General features: G+C 43.5%; 1 protein-coding gene across 4 annotated transcripts in view; it reads left to right on the top strand.

Annotated features, from left to right (window-relative positions):
• Positions 1–6083: 6083 nt before the first annotated feature.
• The window catches only part of RAI14 (retinoic acid induced 14), an 87989-nt gene continuing 66504 nt past the window's right edge, over positions 6084–27568 (top strand). For all 4 annotated transcript variants that reach the window (XM_087773279.1, XM_087773278.1, XM_087773277.1 and 1 more), the window contains exons 1-2: positions 6084–6213; positions 15699–15790. In XM_087773279.1, coding sequence (XP_087629405.1) covers positions 15755–15790 — 36 coding nt within the window. In that variant the 5' untranslated portion in view covers positions 6084–6213; positions 15699–15754. The remainder of the gene's footprint in view (positions 6214–15698; positions 15791–27568) is intronic.

Genomic DNA, 27568 nt, shown 5'->3' with positions numbered 1-27568 from the left:
TGCAAATAGTCATATAAAATATGCAGGAATGTGGATTTCTTCAATTTGAATGGGAAGAGGAAATTGATTTACACATTCTGAATGGAATAGAAACCTTAGAGCAAGAGTAGAGACAAAGCAACTCCCTGCATGGTGTGGAGCAAATACGGCATGTAACTGCCTCTTCCTGTGGGAACTGCTTTGACTTTTGTGCTATTACAACATAATCAAGGTGCTCTCCGGTGTAATTGAATACTAGGGATTTTACTCTTTAGTGATCCTCAGATTAGTATAATCTTCTTCTTGGTTTTCTTGGGCAACTGGCCTTTCAGGGCTTTCAGCGGTGTGCCTTCAAAGAGCCCTTTGTATTTGCGGAGGAGTGGAAGCCTGCTCTCCGCCAGGTGTGCTCTGCCTGGCCTCTGGTAGTCTGGTGGCTTCACACAGACGTTCCCATCAAGCTTTTGAGGAGCCTCAACCCTCAAGCTTGCAGGGAAGCCTCTAGGTCATGCAGGGACTGGGAAGCAAGGGATTTTTCTCATGAGTGATCTTGGTCCCCAGCTGTATCTGTGGGGCCAAGCAGAGAGAAAATCGTCTTGCTTGCGTAAGAATTGAGCAAGCTGACACACACAGAATTCCCATGGCCCCATGCAGGAGCAGCTGTGCAGGTGAGAATGAAGCACTCTCGTTAGAAAAAAACAAAGCAGAGAATGCTACACAAAAACAGTTCATTCATGGTATAGAGACCTGAAATACACCCTGTGGATTCTGGTATAGGCTTTTAACAAAGCTTTGTTCTTTACCTCCAAAGGTCTTATGCCAATTTGGACATTTGCCGTTCTGCTTGCTGAGCCTTTCTACAAGAAGAAATGAAGCACTTTTTCCTTTTTAAATTATTCACATAGATGCACTGCCATTTCAGGCACAATCTGTTTGTGTAAAGAGCATGTAATCCTCTTTTGTTGTTTCCATGGACTTGTGCTTTTAAAATAATTTAAGAATGAAACATGTTATGGAATAATTCTGAGGATGAGTCTCTGTGGGAAAGCTGCATTAGATCATCAAGCCCACTTCCTTGCAGCTCCAAGCTGTGGTCCCCACAGGGAAGATGTACAAGATAAACTTATTTTACACTGGATGTTAGTGAAAAGGCCAAGAAATTGTTCTTCTCCTAGTTAAAACTACAGAAAGCACATTCATATCAAAGACAGTAACATGCAAGCACAGATTTCCATAATAATGTGAGAAAGTGAAAGAAAAAAAGAAGAGGATTTTTACTCTTTGTAGTTAATACGGATTGCATTAATTCCTCCTGTATATCCCACTGGCTGCAAACTGAAATGAAAAATATATCCAGAGGCAAATAATGTCCTTCCTCTCATAGGGAGAGAAGAGTAAGCTACATTTCTGGAGAGCTGTTCCCTTTCCTATCTGGACCTGATCTATTCGGTCCCACCCAGGTAAGGCTGCTGTTTAAGGCAGGCTCCCCGAGGTCCAGCTGATGTCTGCTGTGAAACCCCTGAAGGATTTAGCAACGGTGACACAGACAGCCTGGCCTCCTCCATCTGCTCCCGATTCCTGCTCCTATGGAGCAGCGGAGGAATATTCAGATTTACGGGGCCCAGTGGAGGGCAGCCCAGCCTCGTGGTGCCTCTTGCAGCCATGGCAAAGCAGGGCCCTGCAGCGCAGGAAGAATCACAAGGGCAAAACAACTTAATTTCTCTGGAGCTTTTCTAGAAATGTCACCTGGGAGCGTGAAGAGGTCAGACAAATTACAGACCAGGACTCCATGCAGAAAGGTGTGAAGAGGAGAGCGTAGATGTAAAAACCATGAGGAAGAAGAAAGGTTGGTGAAAGCAGAGGAAATATCCATCTAGCAAGTGGAAGTTTAGATATTCTAGACAATTCCCTGCAACTATTTCTGGATTTTCCCTTCAGCTTTTGAAAGATCACTTCAAAGGAAAAGAAGTCCCTAGGTAGGCTTTCCTCTCTCAAGATTTCGTCTCAGTTAAGAGCCCTGTCTGAGCAGCTCCAGTTGTGACTTTCTCCAGCCTTTAATATTTTCCTGCATTGACCCTCTCAGGCCCATTGCTGGTGCTACACAAACAGCACAGAAGCAGCAAAAAACAAGAATTCCCAGCCAAGTTTTCTGAAACATACCACATTGTGAAGAGGCATCAAGTACCTCCTTACTGTGCTAACAAGTTATTAAAAAAAGAAAGCGCTCTGGTGGGAGCAGATATAAACCACACTTTTTAGCTGTCTCACTTGTTACCACAGAGATTTCTGCATTTATGGGGGATATCTGTCACAAAGAGTGAAAAAAATATTTTACCATAAGCAAAGAACAGCCTGGGAACAAAATAATGTCTCAAAATCTAAACCCAAACTTTCTGTAAATTATCCTTCAGCAAAAAATAACAGCTAATGCAAAACAAACTATATTCAGATTAGAAATAATCAGACCAGAACAAGTCCAACGAGGGAAGAGAAAATGCAGCACTTAAGCTCATAGAACAGGTTTAAGCTGCTTGAAGGATAGCAGGGAAGTGATCAACCAGCTCAGGAGCGTGATTTTCTTTGCAAATAATTTCTAAGTGGAGATGTGACCAGCGCTTTGTGTTCTGCAGAAGGCAGTAGCCAGAAGCAGCAAAAAAAAAAAAAAATTAACAACTAGCCAGAAGCAGCAGAAAAGAAATTAACAATGCCAAGTAAGCTAATTAGCAGATGCTATCAAGACAGTGCAACAGAGTGATAAGGTGTGATTAAAGACATCTTTAAGCCACTTCCAGGCCTCTCCCTTCTGCAGAAGTAGCTAGGAATGCACGGGTGGTTTCATCACATGGGCAGGCAGCTGCTCAAAGTCAAAACCGTCTGCAACCCACCCCAGCTTTTCCAGGAGACTGAGCAGAAGAGGATATTCTCTTCCTCTCCCATCGTTGCCCCATGCCTGTTGTACAAAGGAACGGAGGGGCATAGGAAGGGTGTCACACTGCCAACGTGCTAATACTTAGATTTTGAGAGAAGCTGCTTGTGTAGGATGTACTCCGCCTTCTGCCTCTTGCAGATTAGATTGTCTCCGTCTTACTAACAACCTGTTAGCTCATGCTGAGCATGTAATAAAACTCTCAGAGTTGTTCTCACCCTGCAGACAGACAGTAGAAGCACAGGTGGAAAAGCACAACAATTGCAGAGTCCTACGACACACTGAGGGCAAAATCAGGAACAGCGCTGAGATCTCCTGACTCCCAGCCGTGTGCCCTGCCCCCAGAGGTTTCAGCCACAGAACTACATCGGAGTGTTTTGAACGAGAGGCAACGCCCTGCCCTTGGAGAAGGACCCAAAAGGGGGCTCAGAAAAGAAGAGTGGAAAGCACATCTTGCGTGCTGGGGGGCTAACCTAGAGGGCAGTCAGGTTCTGTCAGACAGATCAGTTTGGGTTAATGAATTCAAGCTAGCCACCACCAGAAAGCCCGCGGCCTTTATCCTGGGCCCCAGTTTATGAGATGATGAACAATACTTCTCTGGGAACTAGTAAATACTGTATTCCCCAGTTCTCAAGAACTGAACGTACTATAATGCCGTAGCCAGAATACTATTTATTATTCATGTGTCATTATATGTGACCATCCCATGCAAACCTACCCAAAGCCCATCTTAATGATATGCTGGCATTGAGAATGGAAATAAAAATTCAACATGGTCAAACTATTCAAAATGTAAGAGACTGTACTCGCGTATTCATGTTAGTCACACATGATTACATGGAATTTTGCTGGTGTTGGAAGAAGCAGGCAGGAGAATGTCTAACCATATTCTACACATGTATTCGGCCTTTAAAAATAACTGGAATTAAAAATAATTGCATAATAATTGCAACATGTTTTGTAGCTGCTGAGCTATCATTGCCGGGGAAGTTTAATTTTCCTATTTTTATTGTTTTTCTGCAAATTAAATTCTCAGCATTAACTATATTAGATTAACATTGGTGTGTGTGTTTTTCGTAAGAAAAAAAGAGAGGAAACAGTGCTGGCACGATGGCTGTTCTCAAAGGTAAAACACACAGAAGACAAAGTGGCCAAGGTAAGGATTGCAGATTAGCACAGGAAAGTATGCTTCTGGCGATAATCAAGTGTATTTGTTTAATAACAATACTTGCCACTATTACAATAATGACCTAAAGTTTTGAAGTGCCCATTTCCTCCCTGTACTGTTTGCCACTTTAGAAGGTGTGGATATGGTTGAGAACAGAGAAGATAAGAGCGATCACAGAGATTAAATGAGACGTTCTCAGGCGGGGAAGGTGGTTGTCGTGAGTGGGACCAGTAGATGAGCATGACACAATGGGACAAGGACTAGCAACTCTGGCAGGACCCTCGTGATGGAATGGCAGCACTCTTATGGTGGGACGGTAGGCAGAGGCTCATCAACTCACTTAACAGGAGAATTAGTAGATGAAGTGTCCAGAGTTCCTTGCACAGGTAAAGGCAACCGTGATCTTTTTGGTGAGATATTAGAATCACAGAATCATGGAATCGTTTAGGTTGGAAAAGACCTTTAAGATCATCAAGTCCAACCGTTAACCTAGCACTGCCAAGTCCACCACTAAACCATGTCCCTAAGCACCACATCTACACCTCTTTTAAATAACTCCAGGGATGGCGACTCAACCACTTCCCTGGGCAGCCTCTTCCAGTGCCTGACTACTCTTTCAGTGAAGAAATTTTTCCTAATACCCAATTTAAATCTCCCCTGGCTCAACTTGAGGCCATTTCCTCTCATCCTATCACTTTTTACTAGGGAGAAGAGACCGAGCCCCACCTCGCTACAGCCTCCTGTCAGGTAGTTGTAGAGAGCGATAAGGTCTCCCCTCAGCCTCCTCTTCTCCAGGCTGAACAACCCCAGCTCCCTCAGCCGCTCCTCACCAGACTTGTGCTCCAGACCCTTCACCAACTTTGTCGCCCTTCTCTGGACACGCTCCAGCACCTCAATGCCCTTCTTGTAGTGAGGGGCCCACAACTGAACACAGGACTCGACGTGCGGCCTCACCAGTGCCGAGTACAGGGACACTCTCACCTCCCTGGTCCTGCTGGCCACACTATTCCTGATACAAGCCAGGATGCCATTGGCCCTTTTGGCCACCTGGGCACACTGCTGGCTCATGTTCAGGCGGCTGTCAACCAACACCCCCAGGTCCTTTTCCTCCAGGCAGCTCTCCAGCCACTCCTCCCCCAGCCTGTAGCATTGCATGGGGTTGTTGTGACCCAAGTGCAGGACCTTCTTGAACTTGGCCTTGTTGAACCTCACACAGTTGGTCCCGGCCCATCGATCCAGCCTGTCCAGGTCCCTCTGTAGGGCCTTCCTACCCTCCAGCAGATCAACACTTCCGCCCAGCTTGGTGTCAAATTGAGGTGGTTTGCCGTCGGCTTGCCAGAAGGCTTGTGAAAGGGAGCTCTGGAGGTTCAACTTTGAGAAGAGGGGTTTGGAAAAAAAGACTTCTGGAGCACATGTAGTGAAGCACTACCTTGGCACAGCTATAAAGCCCACTTGTGATTTTCTAACCTCTAGATTCCTGTGTAACCAAACACTACAACAGTCATTAATTTGGATATTAAACAAGAAGCGCCCCGCTTCTCTTTCTTCTGAAGCCGTCCTTTCTGCCTAGGGGTCTGAGAAAGGGGAATTTGACACACGGGGAAGCTTTGGAGGGAACTGCAGCGCAGGACTTCTCTCACGCGCTGAAGCGCTTGCGCACCTTGAAGACCTCGATATATCTTTTCGCCCCCCCCCCCCCCCCGCCCCGGCTTTCTCCGGAGGTGCTCAGAAGGCACCCACTCGACGCCCACCTACCCTTCCCACACACACACACCCGGCCCCGCGGTGACAACTCCCGTCTCCCCTCAGCAGCTCCTCAAGGCGGGAGCCCCGCGTAACGGACCGGCACCACCGCGTGACCCTCCTCCGCGAGCGCGGGGCTCCGGCCCCCCCCCGCGGGGAAAGGGAGGCGAAGCCCCCTCCCCGCCCCTCCCTTTCCCCGCGGGGGGCCGGAGCCCCGCGATCACGTGTCCGCGGAGTGATGTCACGCCCCCCCCCACCCCCCGCCCTATCCACGCAGAGCGCCCGAGTGTCCCGGGGCTGGCGGCGGCGGCGCCGCTCCGCCCTTCAGCAGCGGCGGGGTCTCCGTGCGCGGCGGCGGGGGACGGAGACGATCGTAGCGGGACGCGGGTTCCTCCGTGAGGTGAGGGGCGGCTCGGCGGGGAGAGGGCGCGTGCAGGCGCGCACGGCGGCGGGCGCTGTGAATAGGGGCTTTGTGTGCGGCGCCCACCTGCCCCCGCCGCCGGCGCTTGCCGCCGCGCAGCCTGAGGGGAGAAACCCTTCGCGGGGCGCAACAGGAGGAAACCTCTCCCTTCGCTTTCCCCGGCGCTGCCGGAGAGCCCCGTTTCCCCGCTGTGGGGTTGTGGCGAGCACCGCGGGGGGCGCAGCTTGACTGTTTATTTACTTTATTTACAGTTTAAGATGATTTCCCCCCCTCCCCTCGGTGCGGGGCGGGGGGTGACAGCTGCCTGCGGGTAGCACCTCGGTGCAGTCAGGCCGGCGCCGGTTCACCCCCCCCCCCCCTGCCCGCCCGGCGCGGGGTCCCGGCGGGTCCCTCAGCCCCGAGCGCAGCCCGCCCTCGCCGCCTCGGGGAGGGGGTCGCCCGCTCCCTGACAGCGCGGTCCGGCTGGGGCCCGGGGGCAGACCCTAAAATCCCCGCCGAGGGACCGTAAAACCTCCTCGCTCCGGTAAAAAAAAAGGTGTCCCCGGGGACGGCGTTGTCTCAGCGCCCGTGTGGGGCGGTTTCCCTCCGGAGCCCGGGAAGGGAGGGCTGGCTGCCGGGCTCCGCCGGGTGCCCCCGCACCGCTGCCGCCGCCGCCGCCTCCCCTGCCCCGCGGGCAGGCACGGGGGCTTAAAAGATCAAGGTTTTCAGTAGCTCTTAAAAAAATTTAAATAGTCTGCTGTAGGAGTCGCATCAGCTTCAACCAGAAGCCCGTGCTTCTAACTTCCAACGGAGCACGCGAAGGATTTTGCTTTCTCTTGCACAGCTTTTGGCAGCACCAGCCGGCTGCAGTCTGCTGTTGCCACTTGTGACATTCTTAAGTTTCTCCCTGTGAAAAGACTAGTTAAATTCTGCTTTATCAGCGTTGCAGAATCTTAACAAATTCTCCCGTTTGTTTCTGTAGTGAGTGTGAGCATGCTTGTTGCAGAACTGATATAAAACGCTTAGTGGAGTGAATGCTACTTTGGTAGAACCTGTATTGTCCTTTTTTTTTTTTTTTTTTCCTTTATCCCAACAGGTTGCAGATTAGTGTATGTTATTTAAAAAAAAAAATCAAATGCCAGAACCTACACATACATCATTTTAGAAAGGCTTTCTGATGTCCTAGATTAAGTAGGAGTAAATGAATTTAGTAAATATCTGCCAGTGACCTGCTTGGCTCTTGTCTTGGGACACTTGTGGAAAGCTGTCAATGGGATTTTATTTACTAATAGAAGAATTGCATAACAACCATATGAACCAGAGTGAAAGAACATTTGAGTAGAAGGAGGCTTGATATGAGCTCAGGGTTGAGTTGAAGCCAGGCTCAGTGCCAATAAGTCACTATGCAGTAGCAGACGTCCGTCCTTCCAATCTCTAAAAATATTGGCCCTGTGCTATTCTTTTCCCTCTTCCAAGAGTGCATCTGCTAGCAAAGCAGTAAAATGCTACCTCCTTCCCTCTCCTTCCCGGGACCAAGAGATGGATAACATCAAGTGGAGGAGAGACTAGGAGGGAGGCTCCTGGTCTCATGAAGCAATGTAAGCATTTCACAAGAGAGTTCACTCGCCTCATCTCTTTTTTTTCTTTTTGCGTGTTCCCCACTATGTTACTTTTCTTTTTCCCCTCTGTCATAAGGAGTTTGTGCCTCCTTTGAGGGAGAAGCAGTGCCTGGAAAACCATGAAAGCTAAGTTCTTGTGGGAGATGTGGGCAATTTCTAAATCCTACTGCAACAACACCCTAATCACATTCCTTTTGAGAGCTGATTGTGGGCTAGTTCTTTTTGCACAGGGATAATGCTTGAAATAACTACAGAGAAAAAAACAAGCAAAACTAGAACAAATACATTTAAAGCTTTAGTGCCTTGCTTATTGGCAGAGATTTAAGACTACTGAAAATCCCAAGGTCGGAGCGTAGCAATCCATAACATCTTCTGGGGTTATAGATTTGAGTAACTGGCTCTCCTGCTGTGTGTGTACTTCCCGCATGTCTGAGAAGCCTTTTGTCTTGCCTGCATTCCTTAGAGCTGCTGTCTAGGTGCCTGTGAATGCACACAGGTGATAGCTCTGTCTTTGAGGTGGTTTTGGGCTTGTTTTCAGAGTTGTCAGTCCTTGCTGCGCCTTATGCTTTAAGGGTCATCTAATAATGCTCTTTTAGGGTATAGAGGAAGTAGTGCAAATAGCTGTAATTCAGGTAATACATTAGAGTAGAGATTATCACTGTCGTACTGCCAGAGACAAATGCGAGTCTGGTGAAGTGTGGAAGCAACTGAAGGTCTCTACTGGCACTTAGGACTAGTACCAGTCTAGGTACCTCCTGAGGATTGCTGGAGTGGAAGTACACAGCAGTGAAAGAAAGCATCCTTCCCTTGTGTTGAGATCCGGAACAGGATGGCCAGTAACGCCTGGAGGTGATGGTGGTAGTTGGTGTGCTGAACTGGAGACCGCCTCTGGAGGAGAGCGCCTCTGGTCTAACAGTTAGTGCATTTGCCTGGGAGGTGTTAGATCTTGACTCAAGTCCTTCCTCTGCAGGCAGATCTTGCATTTTGGATGAATGCTGTAATAACTTACATATATTTTCTAAAGCTTCCATAGGCTCCTTTTGGTTTTGTGCCCGGAAGCCATTGCTGGTATTCAAAATACTGTAAAACAAGATGCGTGGATTTTTTTTACCTGAATCTATGGAGGGGACAAGTAAAGTGGAGAGCCAAGTTTGTTGGGTCATTACAATAGAAAAAGAACTTGTATGCCATTCTGTCTATGACTTTGTAACTTCAGTAGCTGAGGATGTTCCACTGCTTTCCTCGTAACTGCTGAGAGGCAGGGAGCTACCGTTGATTATTGCAGATGTCTGGATTCCCAAAGGCACTGGGACACCCTGAAATGTCTCTGGGGAGTTTGACACTGGAGTGCTTTCTGAAGACCTTGTTTACAAGGACTTGCCTGAGATACCAGCACGGTAACTCTAAGGGAGGTCTAGAGATTTGTAGGTCTCTGAAGGCTGGGAGAACTATCTTAAACACTAGATCTTCTTCTCCAATATTTGTACAGCACCTAGTGCTGCTGCTATTGAATATAAGTTTCAACAACCTGAATAAAATCAGATAAAAATCACTTGACTGTTGCTAAGATGTAGGTGCTGATCTTGCTGATGTTCTGCTAGTTTATAGCATTGATAGTCTTCCAGGGTAGAAAATATCTGAATTCCTAGTACTTATTTTTTAGGGGTGGAAGCACACCCAACTCTCTTTCCATTTTTGGGTAATGTTTAAAAAGGTACCACTTTTTCATCAGCTAAAATATTTTCCCTACCCAAGAACTTTGAAGCTGAATAGGGGAGTTGTGTTATCAGCACAGTCTCTGAAGGTATTTCTAGACTACAGGAGTTTTCAGTAGGATACCCTTCCAAGACCTGTCAAAAGTATAAGGGCAGAGTTTATGGGAGTGGTGCTTGGCAAGTGTCTTAGGTAAATAAAATTGATGTTCCCGTCTTCCTAACTCCTGCCCTAATAGATGACTGTTGTGCCTTGGGCTATTTCAGAATATTCATCCATAAAGTCATGGATATGTCTCTTCACAGATTTAACGTTTCCTGTGTACAGATTGTCCTGTTTGCTGATTCTGAAGAGCATCTAGTTGAATGGTTGATACAGAATATTAGGAAGGAAGTATAAACAAGTACTAGCTGTTGTTGTCCATGTGGGTTTCTCATTTAAGAATTACCATTTCACAAGTGGGGCTCTGCGTCATTTTTCTCTCTTTCTAGTTGTAGCTGGATGCTTCAATTCCAATCTAGCCCTGTTGAACTAAGCATTGAACATGGAGAAGTCTTCAGGACTGCAGTGTATCTTGTATATGATCAAACCAGAGGATATGGCCTCAAAATTGAGGGGCACGCGGGGAGGGCTTTTTGTTTTAGAGACGGGGAAATTGAAAGCAGAGAAAGACAGCGGTATATCCCAGTTCATGCAGCAAGTCTCGTCTCTTTTACTGTGCTCTTCAGTGAGCTGGATGTGTGTTGACAGACACTTCCAGACAAAAGAACTGGAGTAAGAACAGAGTGAAGCTGCATGTAATGAGTGAACGACAAATTTGCCTGGACTTTGCTTGACCTAGGATTTTGCCTGGAGTGCTGTCTAATATGCCAAGTAAACAAATCAGGACAATGTCACATTTTGATTTTTCTCTAACCTTCTCCTGTAATTCACTGTGTTGAAGGCCTTGTTGATGCAGGCTTTCTCCTAACTGTCTAGAACTGATTTTGAAAACACTGTTTAACGAACTGCACATATCCCCACATCGACAGTCTTGCCTGGGTTTGTACTGGGTGTATAACATTCACAGAGGCCAGTGCTGCTTCAGCTGAATCCATTAAAATGGAACTTGAGCATTTGCAAATTCTGAATTAGAAGCTGAAGGAAGTGTCAGAGTAGAGAATTGATGCAAAGTGTTCTGGAGGGAGGAGCGATAGCTGTAGATTTGTTAGTGATGCAGTATCTATGGAGCTCTAACTTCGGGGCTCAAATGCTTAAATTTGTACAGTTCAGCACATCCTTGCCAGTGATTTGTGAACAGATAGAGGGATTGTACTAAGTTACCCAAGGCCCTTGCTATCTCTGATGTCTGATTCTGTTTAGAGTGGGATTAACTGTATATAAATCACTCCCACTCTTGTGTAGTACTTGGGCTTCTCAGTGCATTTTTCAGTGTGTTTTCATTAGTAAGTAATAGTAGCTTAACGAAGCCAAGAATTATTTGTCTTTATAGGTGACATTAAGTTTAAAAAAATTCTGTTCCATTTGACTTTTCCTGTGATAGGAGGATGGGTTACTCAAGATGGAAAAACTGAGCTGTGCTGATAAAGCGGGGGGTTGGGGAAATGTTCCCATTGCTTTTGGTCACATCATACATGCTTCTCTGCTTTGGCCTGAGAAATGGAGAGAAGAATATGCTCAGCTGGATGGAAATGAGAAGGTGGTCAGACATGAAGCATTGGGTGGATTTTTTTAGGACAGCATGGGCTTGCGCATTTATATGCGAACAACCAAAGACGCTGGGCAATGGCAAATGCCTCCAGGTGGTCCTGTGGCTTTGGCAATGCTGAGGAGAAGCTTCGGTTTGGCCATGTTGTTGGTATTGGATAGCAGGTCAGGGGAGCTCGGGCACGCGAAGCATTTGAGAAGTTGGCTACTGAAGGTGGGCAGCAGAAGAGATGCTAGTAGTGTGGATGCCTCTGGGTGCTCTGCAGTGCTGGCTGCTACAAAGGCTTGTGCTTCTGGGTCAGAGCAGGGCTTGTGATTTAGAAAGTGATCATCCAGAGAATAAACAGTGGTGGTGTGCTTTGGGAGAAGACACTTCTGGGGCCCCTTATTTTCCTCTGTGAGCACAGGTGTATGCACACAAAGGAGATGTAAGTGTATGGTGGCAATAGTATTCTTCCAGAATTCTTTAATTGAATTCAGCTCTTATCAGTAAAGGGTAACTGTCATTGGCATGGACAGTGTGCATAGTGTATGGTTTTACTGTAAATTTGTAGTTTTACTTAGTAAAACTGTTGCATCACAGGATCTTTGGCCATTCGAGGAGCTCATTGTAACATTGTTTGAAAGGTCTTGCTCTGATTTTAATGCAATTTAAGGAAAGGAAAAAGAAATTACAGTATTGTTTGCTGTGGTTTGCACAAATCTCACTGTAAATCAGTGGGGAAGATTATCCTAATCTGCTTCCTACGTTGAAACCTAAAGATTGTATTGTGTATTAAAACACAATTTCAATGAAATTATTGAGGCTGAAGGTTGCCACCACTTCAGTGTCTCTTGTTTTAACTAGATAGGTTTACCACCAACCTAAAGATGTTTTCTGTGGCTTGTATTCCTGAAAGCTATTTCTTAACATTAAGCTGAAGGAAGATGAGATAGAGGACTAGATATTTAATTTTGGAGCTAATGGTTAAAAGTGTGTGATCAGCATTAGCTGCTGAGAATCCCTGGTTAAGCACTCCTCTACTGCTAACTTGCTGCAGCTACAAAATGACAGCACTCAGTATTTATTATCACGTTTGTTCTGAAAGTGGAGAAATGCCACCATTAGTAACATTGCTTCTTGTTAATACCTGTGATTCATTGTGGAAATACTGTTTTGAAGTGTCTTGGTGCTCCCTGGTGAATTTCTAGTAGTCATTTCCTATCTTGTAAAGAAGGAGTGTATTAATGGTGCTTCCTTTATCCCCCCTCTGGCAAATGAACAGTTGTCATAAAGCTCTGCTGAATCAGGATGCTGACCTCTTTTTGCATCAGTTCCAATAATTACACCCTTTGAGAGGTGACTTCCTTCTTTAAACAGTGCCAAGAAAAGGCAGCCCTTACCGCTTCATGGGTTTTTATCACTACAGCTGAAGGATTATGGGCATTATGATGCACAAGCTTTAGTCTTAACATTTGTGTTTAACTATCTCTTACGGAAGAAATACAGATGTGACACACTAAGCTTGGGAATACTGTTTTTCTGTGCTTGTGCATGCTTTTTTAATTATGCTGAGGACTTGAGTTTCACATTCAGTGTATAAAATGCACTTACGCAAGAGGTGAAGTATCCTGTGGGAAAAATAAGTTGGCTTCTAACAGAAACACAGCTCACCTCCCTTCTTCCTTCCTCAAAAGGGGGAAAAGTAGCATATTAGGAGTGCTTGCAAAGCTTGTTAATTAGACTGTATTACAGGTTCCTCACAGAAGAGAGTCCAGCTTTGCAGCTGTTCTGTGTCATCTCCCCCATAGGCCTGTAGTTGAGTACTTTATCTTCCATGGGAGCTGTAACAAATCTTTCGTTCATGGGAGCCAAAAATGCTGAGGGGGTGGGAGGGGAAAGACAGCCTATAGCAGACAATTCTTTGGCAATCTGTATGTGAGGAAAGATTTCTTGTTTTCAGTTCCCAATGCACAGGATTTCTTTATGTTTTATTAACTGGTCTAATTAAATGGTTTACCTTCTTTTTTAGTCAAATATGTTTAACTTTTAAAATAGAAAGTCCTGTTAAGTTTTGGATTTTGTGGGATATTGTATGATGTTTTTCAGCTTTTAAAGTTCCTTTAAATTGTGATTTTGTTTTGTTTTTCCCAAAAGTTTTAAAAACAGTTTGGGGTTTTGTCCTCTATTTTCTTTCTTTTTTTTGTTTTTTTGTTTGTTTGTTTGTTTGTTTGTTTTGCTGGTGTGGTATGTAAAGAAGGTCAGATAAGTGTAGTGGTGTTTGTCTTGTCTGTACCCTGGCATTTCTGGTCTTTACAATGCTCATCATCCTTGGTGTTGCTAGAGAATGATGTAGGAGATTATTGGGCTCTTGCTGAAGTTCAGTCTCCTTTCCAGTGCAGGTTGTGAAAGCTGTTGTGCAATTTAAACACCTTCTCCAAAATTTGAGTAGGTGTAGCGGAAATAAAGTGGTTTGCTTCTCTCAGAGCAACCTAAAATAATTGCTTCTTTTTGATGGTTCAAAACTCGCTTTGTTGTTGTTGTTGTTGTTTTGTTACTATTTTACAAATATTTCATTCAGCTGAGGAAAAAGCTAAGAAATTGTCACTTAAGCCAGGGAGTAAAAAGCTTCTGCAAATTTTTTTTTTTCTTTTCCTTTTGAACGCTAAAGAATTAAAAAAAATTCCACAAGCCCATTATCCTTGAGATGAAAAGCAAGAACTTCAAATGAAACCCCTCGCTCGTATACCTGAAAGCATTCAGGAATCTGATATGACTTTAGAATGACTGTTTAATTAGACTTAGAGTAATTTAATCAGATTTAATGATATTTTAATGGCCTACAGAATTACCTCATTCAGATTACCTATTGGAGATGTGTGTTCTGTGGGAAATGTATTTGTGTGTATGTAGTGTGTAGGATTTTTTTGTTTGTTTGGGTTTTCTTTGAAGAAATATACTTGTGTTTGTCTTAAATGTCTGTCAGATAAATATGGGGTTGAACTAAGTGACATGCTTACTTAGCACTAATCACGACTCCTGAATGGTACTTAGCGTTGTATTTTGTGGAAGCATTCACAGATATTCTACCAAGACTATATTGTGTATACCAAGAGTATACTGTGCATTTTAAAACTCATAGTAGAGTGATCATGTAGAGTATAGCAACTTGCTTCATTAAAGTCAGAGGCTTTCTTTTATGAAACAATTGAATCTCACTTTGCTTATCAAACAGTAATGTACTGTTTCTGAAGAGTGATGTGAAACATTAGTGACCCTGCATGACCTAATTGAATTTATGCTCCAGTCCTCATTTCAGTTATTTATTTATCTGGCTAGACTCATAATATTTTTTTTCTCCTTTTTTTCCAGGGTGGAGGGAGGAAGTTTATACAGCTGAACATCCTTTACTTTAAACTGTTCCTTCAGAAGGAATTTGTATAGCAGCTAAAACTTGTAGATGAGGGGGGCTGGCAATTCCAGTGAGTGTAGTGTAAAACTAGAAATTTGGAACATTTTTACATAGATGGCTTTGCCCAGTCCAGATGTATGTTGCTCTTTCATTAAGTTTTTCTGCTGTGCTCTGTGAAAAAAACACATTGCCATGCTACTTTAACATGCTGTTCGCCGTTACATTTATCTTGGATTGGTAGTGTGTGGTATATTGAAGCTTTCTGTAGGAAACTTTGCCCTAGGTACTGGCCCCCTGTTCCCCTGTAAGAGCTTGCAGCTTGTCTGTAATGTTAGTTGTACATGATTGTGCAACTGCTGCTTTTCTTCACTTGAAAGGGAGGAAGGGGGAACATGACTGTTTGTGATAGTGCACCGTCAAATTAAAAACAGCTATGACTCCAAGAATAGTTTCTTATGGGGAAGAGTATAAAACAATTCTTCCAGTGATAACCTCTGTTCTTGCTCAGATGGTTCTATCTGCTGTGTTGTGTTGAGCTGTCCTAGTATGTGTCATGCATGGCTTAAGTATAATTTTTAATTTGGTTAGTAGTTAGACTTGTACATACAATAGTGGTGGTGGTACTTCTACACAGTGCAGACCCATGGTTGTAGGATAGTGATGTTTTAATGACTTTGCATTCTTATTTCTGCATTTCCCACTTTACAAATGGCTGCCCTGATGATACTGTTGCGCAAATAGGCAGTGGCAGAGAAAGCTGCTACATGTATGAACATGTCAGTGATCTAATTATGTCAAGAGGTAGCCAATATAACATGATACACACTTGAGTTTTTGGTAAAGATTTGCTCTATTCTTCTGTGGTCAGACTTAGGCTTGCTTTTAAGTTTGGAGAAACAGAAAGTTTCCCTTAGCTGGCTGTTAATCTTTTTTCAGAGCTTGAGGGCTAAATTCTCAAAGGGTGATATAGGTATGCAAATTCAATTCAGACTTGGCTGCCAGTGAACTGAATGGTATCAGGTTGGAATCTTATTTTTCTTTCTTTTTTGTTTAGATATTGAAGAAGGATAAAGAGCTCCTCAAAGGTTTGGAAGGTTGAATGTGATCAGCATGAAGAGCTTAAAAGCAAAGTTCAGGAAGAGTGACGTAAGTATTTCTGCTCAGTTTGACTCCTGGTTTCCATGCTGGAAACAAGTTCTTCACTCCCACCTTGATAAGGTTGTAGGTTAATGAATTACAGAGAAGAAAACCTTTTTCCAAGCACAAAGGCTACAGCTGAGTACAGTATGGAGTAGGCTGTTTCTATTTGGAGTGCAATTATCTGTTATGCAAACTAATAGTATTTCACTATCTTGCTCCCTATAACTGAATCATGCACATGTGTGGGGTCTGCAGAACTTCTGTTAGATTGTGGTGGTGCCAGACTGAAACTTTGTTCCAGGTACAGGATTAAGCCTAGTAAGGACTTTATTACCCAATCATATTTCTGTCTAAGCATAATACCATTCTTATCAGTGTGGTGTTTGATCACTTAACAAAATGTCTCCTCAGTCTGCGGCAGGGTTTCTTTGTCAGCAAGAATACAGGAACCAGCTGTGTAATTAGGGCAGCTGTGGCTTATCAGTTCTAGTGCAACAGGAGGGGTGGATATGAGGCTTGAGCAGTGAGGGTGACAGACATACATATGATGGTCCTACAGGAGACTACAAAACTGTATTTAGAGAGACATTAGGCTGCACATCATATTGCCTCTTGCTAGTAGTAGTAGTATCAACGAAGACCCAAGCTTGAACTTGTATAGTAAGCATACTTCCCTTGGAGCCGCAGAACTGCTGTAGTCCACTCCTGTTCTTGTCTGTCTTGTCTTACCGCTACTCATTCCAGCTTCTTGTCATGCACTAATGTTAATCCTTATTTGATAGTGCAGTGAGCAGTCAGTAAAATAGGTGACAGTGTTTAATTGACTCCCCAGATTTTGTGTGGAATTTGTAAAAAATATCCGTGATCTGTGAAGAATGTAATGTTCCATCCTTCATCCTAAATTTGCGTGCTGCTTTGAAAGAAGTGATGTATTGTTTTTTGTCATGGCCAGATTCCCATGAGGTCCTAGAGCAGCCATGTTTGGTCAAGATACATTAGGTTTGAAAATGGAGCTTCTTCAGAAGTTTTAATGTTCAGGAATAAAATTACATGCTGCAGTCAGGAGTAGTACAGGCTGTGCTTTGATGCGAAGATGGTCTCGTGGCACACCATTAGAATGGTGTCTTTAGCTGGCTTGCAATGCACTTCATGAGCTGTGAAGAAGGTAGAGATGCTGTTGTGGTGTAACTTGCAGATGTGCTGATTACTGCTTAAAAAGTCTTGAGCTGCAGGTTAGCATTTTGTGCAGCTGCTGTATTGGCTTCCTAGCAGCAGCACCGGTAGACGTTCTACTCCTTCAGTTTAGCAAGAGCTCTTTCTAAAAAGACCCTCTATAAATGAGCTAAATATGTCAACCAACCTTTGGGAGCAGATGGAAACACTTTTAACTACTTAAACAGTGTTTGGCTTTTGCTAGTCACCAGACTGAATGTGCCGGTGGCACAGTGTCTTGTGCCACTTCACAACAAATAAAAATAATGTCACAAGTCTCTGGTGTCTCGTCTAACTGAATATGCCATTCAGTTTAGAACTGCTAGAATTTTGTGGTCAGGCATTGTTGCTCCTGTTGCAATGAGTAGCAGCAATTGCTATTTTGAGTTCACCTACACCAGCAAAACTTTTTATAGGCATCTGCTTGAGTAATGAGAACAGTCCCTTGGCTAATATATGAACACACTTATTATGGAAGTTAGGTGTGCCTGTGTGTTAAGATGACTTCATTCACACTTTTATGCTAGTTGGCTGGATTACCACTCTAGAGCAAAGGCTAAGTGGCGTGTGTGGTGCAACTAGATCTTGCCGTAGCTAGTCCACCCACTGTTATAAATTGTACTGGTTCACTTATTCCTTACTTATCTATCCTTAATAACTTTCTCGTGTCTCTCCCCAAAACCAAGTGGAGTCTGAAGGTAATTGCTGTTTTGATACTACTGCTGTCTACTGGCTGGAGACAAAGTTGACCACAAAGGATTTTTCAGGTACCTAAAATTTAGATATGCAGCTCTAAGAGCACAGCAGTCTAAATCCGTGATAGTCTTGTTTCCTCTGATTTGAAGCCAGACCTTAAGGGTGGAATTCAAAACAGCCAACCGGAGGTGTTCTATATTTTGTGCAAGATAAGCAAGGAAAATTATCCTTCTCTTTCTAGTTTTCAGAAGCTGCCCTTAGCTGTAATTTGTGAGGATGAGGAAGAGGAAGTGGTTTTAATCGGAATTAGTCTTATTTGTATCTCAATTTATAAGATGTGGTAACTGCTTTTGTATTGGGGATAAGGGTAAAGTCAGCAGGGATGAAGGGACTCTTTTTCTCATCCCACCTCCCTTGTGTTTCTTTCTGGAGGAAGTCTTTAATGCCTTGTTTTGTAGAACTGAAGGTGTCTTGGGGGAAGAAACGGTACCCTTCTCTTTAGCCTCACTGTTAGCATTAAAAAAATGGGAGGAGTAGGAATAAGTCTTCAAGGTGTGTGTGAGAAACTGGAATTACACAAACACTTCTCCAGCAGTAAGGCTGATAACATAAAACTGTATGCTGCAATGAAGACCACGTAGGAAACTTCACTGATGTATTGAAGCTCTCTAGGCTGTTCAGCAGTGGCTGAATTGAAAGTGGGCACAACTGCTGATACTCATGCATGTGTTTCTGTGTCCCTGCTGTGGGGCTTTCTTCTGGTGCTGTAGCTACACCAGTCTTGCACCTTGCAAAAGAGATGTCCCTGCTCCCTCTTTCGTCTCTGCTCCTTCTGGTTTTGAGGGTATATGACCTGCAGTGATCCACTTCAGGGACATAAAGTAATGGAAAATGACTTTGTGGGGTGAGTTTTAGCTGGTTAACTTCCTGCTCTGTCTCACTGTAGGGTCAGCCCTGAGGAATGGTGAAAGCAGGAGGAGCAGCAGGACATCCCTTTCTGCAGCTGTTGCTTGGCTCAGCTGAATTGTCAAATCACACCCTGAGATTATTGGCCTAAAAAGCACAGGGGTGGGCATGCCAGCAAAGGAGTTGCAGGAACACACAAGTAAATAAGGCTGCTAATTTTGATATTTAGCAGAATTCATATAGTCCACAACTGAGAGATGGGAGCTTGACTCTTCTTAGATGGTAGAGTGACTCCTCACTTCGTGCTTTTTCTGCTCATCTCTCCTGTACCTCACCCGATTCACTCTCTGTGTGCACAGGCAGCTCTGTTAACTGGAGAATCTTGTTTCCTTGACACACTTAATCACTGTGAAATCCTTCCTGGGAGTGACTGTTGCCATGTGAACATGTGTATTTGGAGTGGAGGAATGAGATTTATCGCTCTGTCAGAAATGAGTATTGACAAAGTGTGATGTGTAGTTGCAGGAGGATGCTTGTAGACTGGAAATCTGTGGATAGGGTGCCTGCGTGGGAGCAAATGCTGAGACTGGAAGCGAAGTAGTGGATGTGCTCACTTCAAGAGTCTGTAGACAAACCAGCAGAAATTGCACTTATGTCTTGACAAAGGAACTAGTCTCTTCTGCCTGAGAAGCTGTATTTTCTCCAGTCTTTCCTCACTTCTTGCTCTTCGTTATCAAACTCAAACCCTACTGTTAATAACAGCTAAAAGCTGACAACCTAAAAGGATGACCATTTTGATTGTTGCAAGAGACTATTACATGTAACATTTGAAAAAGTTGATGTTGTAATATTGGGAACTATCACTTCAGAGCTTGAATTTGTTTATAGACTGTCTGTAGTTTATTTGCATGATAGAGAATGAATGTCTCAGAATGACAGAAGTTCTTCACTGTTTCTGCTTGAAAAAGCAGAGTTAGAAATAATCCAATTAAAACAAAAACAGTGCTACTGATGTCTTATTAGGCCTCTTACTAATATTTGAGATTGGAGTGTTTTCTGTAGTAAATGGTCAGTTTGTGGCCTGACTTCAAAAGCATCTAGAATCTTAAACAGGCAGATGAGGGCCGAGTAGATTTTCAAATGTGCAAAGATATTAAGCCTGTCTAAACGTGTTTTTTCTGCTTCTTAAATATTACAGGATGCTCATCAACATTTTTAGGCACCCACACACATTTAAATATCTAGCTCTTTGATACTAAGATGTTGTAGGAACCTAGGCAATCTGTTTAGGTAGATTTGTTTTTAACTGTGTTCTTGATTACTCCAGAAAAAGCGTATGGTGTGAAGGCTATGATGGGTTGGATTGTTTTCACTCTTTGACTTATATCTGTGGGTGAATAACTGAAAAGTTTTAGGACCATTTTCTGTGAGTATTGAAGATCGGCTGAAAAACATGTCTTGCAATTTTACAGTGGACCAATTTTCTTCTAATTGCTAGCTTGTTGACTGGACAAGAGGAATAATAGAATTTGCATTTGTTTCCAAATATCTTCAATACTGAATAATTAAAAAAGTAGAGTGTCTTTTAAAATTGAAAATTGACTGTGCAGTTCAGCAGAAAAAGTATCTATTACCAGAAGCAGAGCCAAGACAGGCTGGGATTTCCCAATGCTAACTGCCAGCTCTAACTTCTGGTATTTCTGGAAATGCTTATTTGTTGTACTATCATGCGGGGGTTGAAAAGTTTGCAGTTCTTATGAAAATTTCTGCTTTTTGGCCTGTGGTGTAGTCATTGTTCCATAAATCTCAAAATGATGAGGCAGTTAGGTATGTTGTACTATAAAATCTCAGTCTTAATCTAGACACTATGCTAATTAAGGCTTGGCACTTCTTTTTAATGCCCAATGTTCTAAGTAGCAGGCTCCCATTCAACAGTTTTTAAAGTATAAAATGCTACATGGGGGTCTGGAACAGAAAGATTGATGGGATACATTCCGTTGAAATCACTGTGTTCCCATGTGCTCTGGACTGAATGTGTGGGAGAACAAAACTTGGGTGGGGCAACTTTAAAAATAATAAAGCAGGATCTCCTTTAAACAGCCCTTAAATTCTTTTATCCACTGAAAGCTACAATTAAATTAAAAAGGAGCATGGGATTGTTGAAAATTGCACTATCCACTCTGTGTACATGTACTACTTTCTTTCAGGGTAATTGTGACCGAAAAAATGCATGCAGAGTTCACTCAGGCTAAAAAGTGAAATAGTGATGTTGTGTGATGACTTCACCCAGTTATTTAGAAAATGAACTACTGAAATTTGTTTTTATTTAGGTGTCCTTCTTTTAGTGAGTGTTGAATTAACTAAGCCTGAAACACATGATAGTAGCTTTCCCTCAGGTTACTGTTTTCTTCAGTAACAATTTTTGATTCTGCTATACAGTGTGTAGGGGAAGACTTGGTCTCTGGAATGTCCTCAACCACCTCTTCTTGGGAAAGGAGGATTTAGCCTTCTCTTCCTCTTGAAATAAGTGCTGTGGCTCCTGCTCCTCCCTCCCTCTGTCAGGAGTCAAGGGTCCTACCTTCCACCCCATTTTCTGCTCCAAAGCTGTTTGGCTTCATGCCTCCAGTTCTGGACAGCATAAGGTTCTGCTCCAGTCAGCTTGCTCTCCCAGGCGAAGCTTAAATGCTTTGTGCAGGAAAGAAGTTAAAGATGTTCTGAGTTCTACAGTATAAGTAAGACCTGCTGCCTGTTGCAGTCAGTTCAACATGAACCTCTTGCCTTCAAGTAGTGTCTTCATTACTGACAGTAGGAATGTGCTCAGAGTACTTCTAAAATTACCTTATTCAGGTTGTTGTCGTTTAACCCCAGCCGGCAACTGAGCACCACACAGCTGCTCGCTCACTCCACCCCAGTGAGATGGGGGAGAGAATCGGAAGGGTAAAAGTGAGAAAACTTTTGGGTTGAGATAAAGGCAGTGTAAGAGGTAAAGCAAAAGCTGCACGCACAAGCAAAGCAAAACAAGGAATTCATTCACTGCTTCCCATTGGCAGGCAGGTGTTCAGCTGCCTCCAGGAAAGCAGGGCTCCATCACACCTAATGGTTGCTTGGGAAAACAAATGCCATCACTCCAAACATCCCCTCCTTTCTTTTTCTTCCCTCAGCTTTATATGCTGAGCATGACATCATATGGTGTGTGATATCCCTGTGGTCAGTCGGGGTCAGCTGTCCCAGCTGTGTCCCCTCCCAGCTTCTTGTGCACCCCCAGCCTCCTCGCTGGTGGGGTGGGGTGAGGAGCAGAAAAGGCCTTGACTCTGTGTAAGCACTGCTTAGCAATAACAAAAACATCCCTGTGTTATCAACACTGTTTCCAGCACAAATCCAAAACATAGCCCATGCTAGCTACTATAAGGAAAATTAACTCTACCCCAGCCAAAACCAGCACACAAGTGAACTGTAATTCTGGTGCACTTGAGCCCTCTGTGAGCAGGGCAATATCAGCCCATGAGTTATGTAGAATCTCCTAATGGTGGAAGGAAAATATAATGGAGAAGGCAAGTGAAGACTGATAGATAAGGGTAGGGGAAAACAGAAGGGAAAAAGAAAATGTCTGGAAGTGAGGGGAGAGGAGGGGCAGTTGAAGCTGTAGGGTCAGAGTTACTATTTTGGTAACTGTTCTGTGAGAATGAATAACTAGGCTCTTTTGGGATGTCTGCTGATCAGTTGTGTCTGGATGGGAAAGTACGTAGCTTTGGCAGAGTGTTTGAGGCTAGGTAACTTGCAGATATTCTAGAAACAACCTGCAGCATCTCCAAATGGATGGGACAGAAAGGAAGGGGAATAGGTTAAATGAGAACTGTGCTGTCGTGTTTGGAATTACAGTAGAGGAACCTTGGTTGGAGTTGGCTTACTTGGAATAAACACATAGTTATTTCCTGAAACAGGATTATAGTCTGGAGTATAGCAAAGAACATCTTGGGTTCCCAGCCAGTCTTTGTCAGTCTGTAATAAAATGTCATTGTCGCTTATAAATTCATAATTCCTATGTCTGCTAAGTGTGTAGTGTTCATCCACAGACTGGGTTGAGCATGGACAGTTGCAGTCCTAATTAGCCAGTCTTATAGTGTAGCTGCGTAGCAAGTGCAATGCTATGAAACCCTGTGTTTGAAGTCAGAAGAAGCTTTGGGGCTGAATGAGCGTCAGGTCAAACCTGCAGGGCTGACCTCACTTACCCACTTGCCGTTTCTCTGTCCTGTTGGTAGCACGTTGCGCTCATCTGGGCTCTGCTTTCCACACGTGCGTGTTCCCAGAACCACTGCCCCGAGGAAATGACATGCAGCTTCTGCACTGCTTTCCTTTTGACTTCCACCTCCACCCATGCTTGTGCCCCAAATTAAGTGAGCAATAATATCTCCCATTATTATTGGCCCTAGAGTCATACTCTTACCAACACAGAATGACATGGAGCTAATGACTCCTCTGTAAATATAGGTTGGGGAAAAGGAAAGGTGTCTCTTTTTCCCAGGTGCTGCGTGCCCAGGCCTGTCAACTTTGTTATCCCAGACTTCTTGCTTGCTCACCCATCTAGAGCTGGAGGAAGGGTTGGAGGCTGCGTGAAAGGAAACATTGGTTAGTCACTGGTTGGCCACAAACACTGGTCTGCCCTGCCAGCCTAAGCGGTGCCTGGCAAGCTGAACACTTTGCACCTGCGTTCTGATCATGCCAGGATGGCTGGTTTGGCCATCGTCATGTGAGCCCTTATTAAAAGGAGTATATGTAAAACATTTGCAAAGATGAAGAGGAACCCTCCCATTACAAAGTTGTTTTAAATGAAGTTAAACCCTGTAGTGTTATGGGCAGCAATACACACAATTGTAGTAGATAAGAGCAGAAGAACCACAACGTGAAGCTAGCCAGTTTGTTGACAGTTCATTACTAAAAATACCAAAATTAAGCAGCATTGAAGTGGGGGTGAGTAGGAAGAAGAAAGACAAATTGGCATATACAAACTGGGAAAAGTTAGTATTTTTAAATATATTGGTAATAAGAAAGGAATCTTTGTTGTGTAGAAACATGTCTTTTGTGTCCCTTTAAACAGAACACAAAAGTTCAAAGGCCTGAGTTTGGAAGAGCTGGAAAAAAGCAATTGTAATTTTTTTCATTTATTTATTTATCTTTAGTAAGATTTATATGTGAAGCAAAATAAATCTAAAATATGATAAATGAGCAGTCTGTGTGTTCTTACTGTGGTACACTATATCCTCTCCCTTCCTTTTTGGCGCTACTCATGCCTAATCTGATTTAAAAAAAAAAAAAATTCTGTCTAGCTGTCAAAGTTGTTAGTTAAAACTGAGGAGAGGATTTAATGAATGGTCCAGTCTTTGTGTTTGAAGACTGTTGTCTTGTCTTTACTAAGAACAAAAACCAGTTTGCTATGAAGAGGTGCTGTAGTATTATCGAAAGAATAAAACACCCACACATTTTATTTTATTGGAGATTTGAGCCTTTTCATCCTATGCTTATATTTTGAGAGCCTGTGAATGATATGAGCGGACAACAAGCGTTAAGGAGTTAATCAAGCTGAAGTAGATGCATTATTTGCCTTATTCCAGCAATATTTTCAAGAAGCTGTTCTGATTGCGTACAGTCCAGACGAATGCCCAGCATTAGGGACATGTCAAGCCCTTTTCTGCTCCCTTGCTTGCCATACTAGCATCTCCTTGAGGTTCATGCCATGCATGTTCTGAAGATCTGTGAAGCTTAAGCATAGAGGAGAATGAAGGTGTCAGTGGCCGTTCTTCCCAGGAGATACCGTGTGACGTTTAGGGACAATTGTGACAGTTGAACTTTCAGCACTTCATTGAAGGTATCTTTTCTGTTTCAGAGGTCTGGTTAGTGAAGCACTGCATGGGGCGGGCAGGTAGAAGGAACGAGGATGAAGAAGCCTTCCTTTATTGTAGTTGTGTAAGAGAGTTGCTCTGCTCTTTTCAACACAGCAGTGAGGAGGTGCCTTCTGTTGGCTGAAGGCAGGTTTGTTGGGCAAGGTGAGGTTGATGGGTGATGTTTGTGCTTGACCACTTTGTGTTAGCTGCAGTGATTAAGGGAGTGTTTAAAAACTGCAGATCTGTGTAGAGAAAAACACAAAGCTGGAATGAATAGAAGACTGAAAGCTAACAAAGTTTTTTGCTAGTGAGAAAAAGCTATAATACGACAGTATCTGTCTTACAATTAGGACATACTGTTTGTATGCATGCTATAGCTCAGTGGTACAAGTGTTTTATGAACAACTGCTCAAGATTTGTTAACAGAGGATCCTACTCTAATGAACTTTTGAAATATTACAGACTTTTAGATGTATCACTTTATTGGGAATTGATGCAAAGCTAATAATTTGTAGTCATTCATACTTGACTGTAATTTGGTTGTATAAATAGTCAAAACCTGACTGGGCAAGGCTCTGAGCAACCTGCTATAGTTGACCCTCCTTTGAGCAGGGGAGATGGAGTAGACTATCTTCCAAACTTGACCATTCTGTGATTCTGTGTAAAGATTAATATCTTGAAACACATCATGTAGGAAGCTTGCAATCATGTTGAAAGATACAAAGTGCTCTTAAAAAATTAGAAGGTATCTTATTCTAGGCTCTCAACTGCCTGAAAAACCTTGAGGCTAAACTACCTAGAAGTAGCTGCAACCTTAAGCTTTTAAAAATACTGTTGACTTTGTGCTGGCAAAAGCCATCGTGGTTGAATGTCTTTTAACTACAGCTGCAGGATGTCTTCGTCTCTCAGCTTGTATTCACATGTATTCTTACCACAGGTACTCTTCTCTTCCTGTATTTTGCTTGTTACATGGACTTCATATTTTACCTTAAAGTAAAGTATTTTGAGGTAGGAACCTCTTTCAGTGCTGTTTAGGTGTAATGCCCAACAGTAGTGCTACTTGATACTATTTGGATTTTGAGAGGTGACATAATACCACTAGCAAAACATAACCTGAAACTCAAGCTAAATTTACTGCTCTACAGCTGTCTGAAGAGTCTCATTCCCCAGATGTGTTGCCTGTGCACATCTCAGATCAAATATGCAGTTAACTTTCCAGAACACTTGCATTGACTTGATGATGATGATAGAAGCAAAGGTGTTTTAATAACTTTGCAAATAATGTGGTTACTAATGCATATGTATGTGTCTGACATACCTATTCTGCTCTGTTCACAGGTGCATACCTCTTTTTCTTTCATCTTTGCTTCTTTGCTGCGTGTGGTGGAAACCTCTTAGGAATCTTGCAGACTTGGGTAACCTGTCTCCTTATCCAGAGACTGAAACAGTGCCCTTTGAAGTCAGAAGAAAGACTTCAGTCTGCTTGACTGAGCTTTGAATCAAGAACTAAAACCAAAATGCTGTCTCCATGGAAGCATATGGCAGGGCTTCAGTGAGGCATGGATTTCCCCTGAATCTAGTATAGAAATACATGTGGATATCGAGATTGGCAGGTTATCCAACAGTGGCTTCTTTTTAGAGTCTAGAGCGTGTTGGGTTTTTGTTGTGGTTTTCCCCCCTTTTTTTTTGCTTTGGAGGGTGATTGCTTATGATATGACATGATTCTGTTCAACAGGAATAATAGCAACCCCTCAATGACCTTGTGCTTTTGATGTATATTTCAGATGTATAATTTAGAGATGTATAGGAAATGTAAGTGAAATGCACCACTTGAGATGTGGGTGAACTCATGGATCTTCCAGGAAGTAAGCAGCAGTGTGAGCTTACGGAGTGTTAGTAAATGCAGTGCTTGTGACCAGTTTTATTGTATGTCCCAGTTGCAGACAGATTGCTGCATTTTCAAAGTAGAGGAAGCTGCATCATGTGCAAGCGCCTTATTGATCATTAAGAAAAGCTATGTGGTAGCTCAGTGGGAAGAAGCTAGTGCACTGTCAGATTCATGTCTTCAGTTGTTTTGCCTTTTTTGTTTCTTGTTAACGTGCATAGAATGGGGAAAGACGTTGTGCAATAATGTAATCAGATTTGAAATTATAAATCTGTATACAAGCCTTTTAATGGGTGATGAGGGGATAAGGGGATAAGGTCTCCCCGCAGCCTTCTCTTCTCCAGGCTGAACAACCCCAACTCTCTCAGCCTTTCCTCAGAGCAGAGATTCTCCATCCCTCTGATCGTTTTTGTGGCCTCCTCTGGACCCACTCCAACAGGTCCATCTCTTTCCTGTGCTAGGGACTCCAGAGCTGGACTCGGTACTCCAGGTGGGGTCTCACCAGAGCGGAGTAGAGGGGCAGAATCACCTCTCTTGACCTGCTGGCCACGCTTCTTTTGATGGAGCCCAGCATACCGTTCACTTCCTGGGCTCCAAGCACACATCGCCAGCTCATGTCCAGCTTTTCATCCACCCGTACCCCCAAGTGCTTCTCCCCAGGGCTGCTCTCAATCCCTTCATCCCCCAGCCTGTACTGATACCAGGTGTTGCCTTGACCCAAGTGCAGCACCTTGCACTTGGCCTTTTTGAACCTCCTGAGGTTCATTCACATGGGTGCACTTCTTGAGCTTGTCCAGGTCCCTCTGGATGGCATCCCATTCCTCAGGCATCAGCCACACCACTCAGCTTGGTGTCAACTGCAAACGTGCTGAGGGTGTGCTCAATCCCACTGTCTGTGTCATTGATGAAGATATTAAACAGAACTGGTCCCAATATGGACCCCTGAGGGACACCACTTGTCTGAGATCTCCATCTGGACATTGAGCCATTGACCACTATTCTCTGGATGTGACCATCCAGCCAGTTCCTTATCCACTGCCTATTCCCTCTATCAAATCCGTATCTCTCCAATTTAGAGAGAAGGATGTTGTGGGAGACTGTGTGTTGACCATGTTATTTCTATGTGTTTATCAGGGAAGGAGTCTGGATACATTTCTTTAATTCTTCTGACTGTGGCTAAGGGAACCTGAACAGCATATCATGTTC

The sequence above is a fragment of the Nipponia nippon genome, unplaced genomic scaffold (genome assembly GCF_047370975.1).
Source record: "Nipponia nippon isolate SJK-2023a ecotype South Korea unplaced genomic scaffold, ASM4737097v1 scaffold_39, whole genome shotgun sequence".
Lineage (NCBI taxonomy): Eukaryota > Metazoa > Chordata > Aves > Pelecaniformes > Threskiornithidae > Nipponia > Nipponia nippon.
This window is presented reverse-complemented; position numbering and strand designations above follow the sequence as displayed.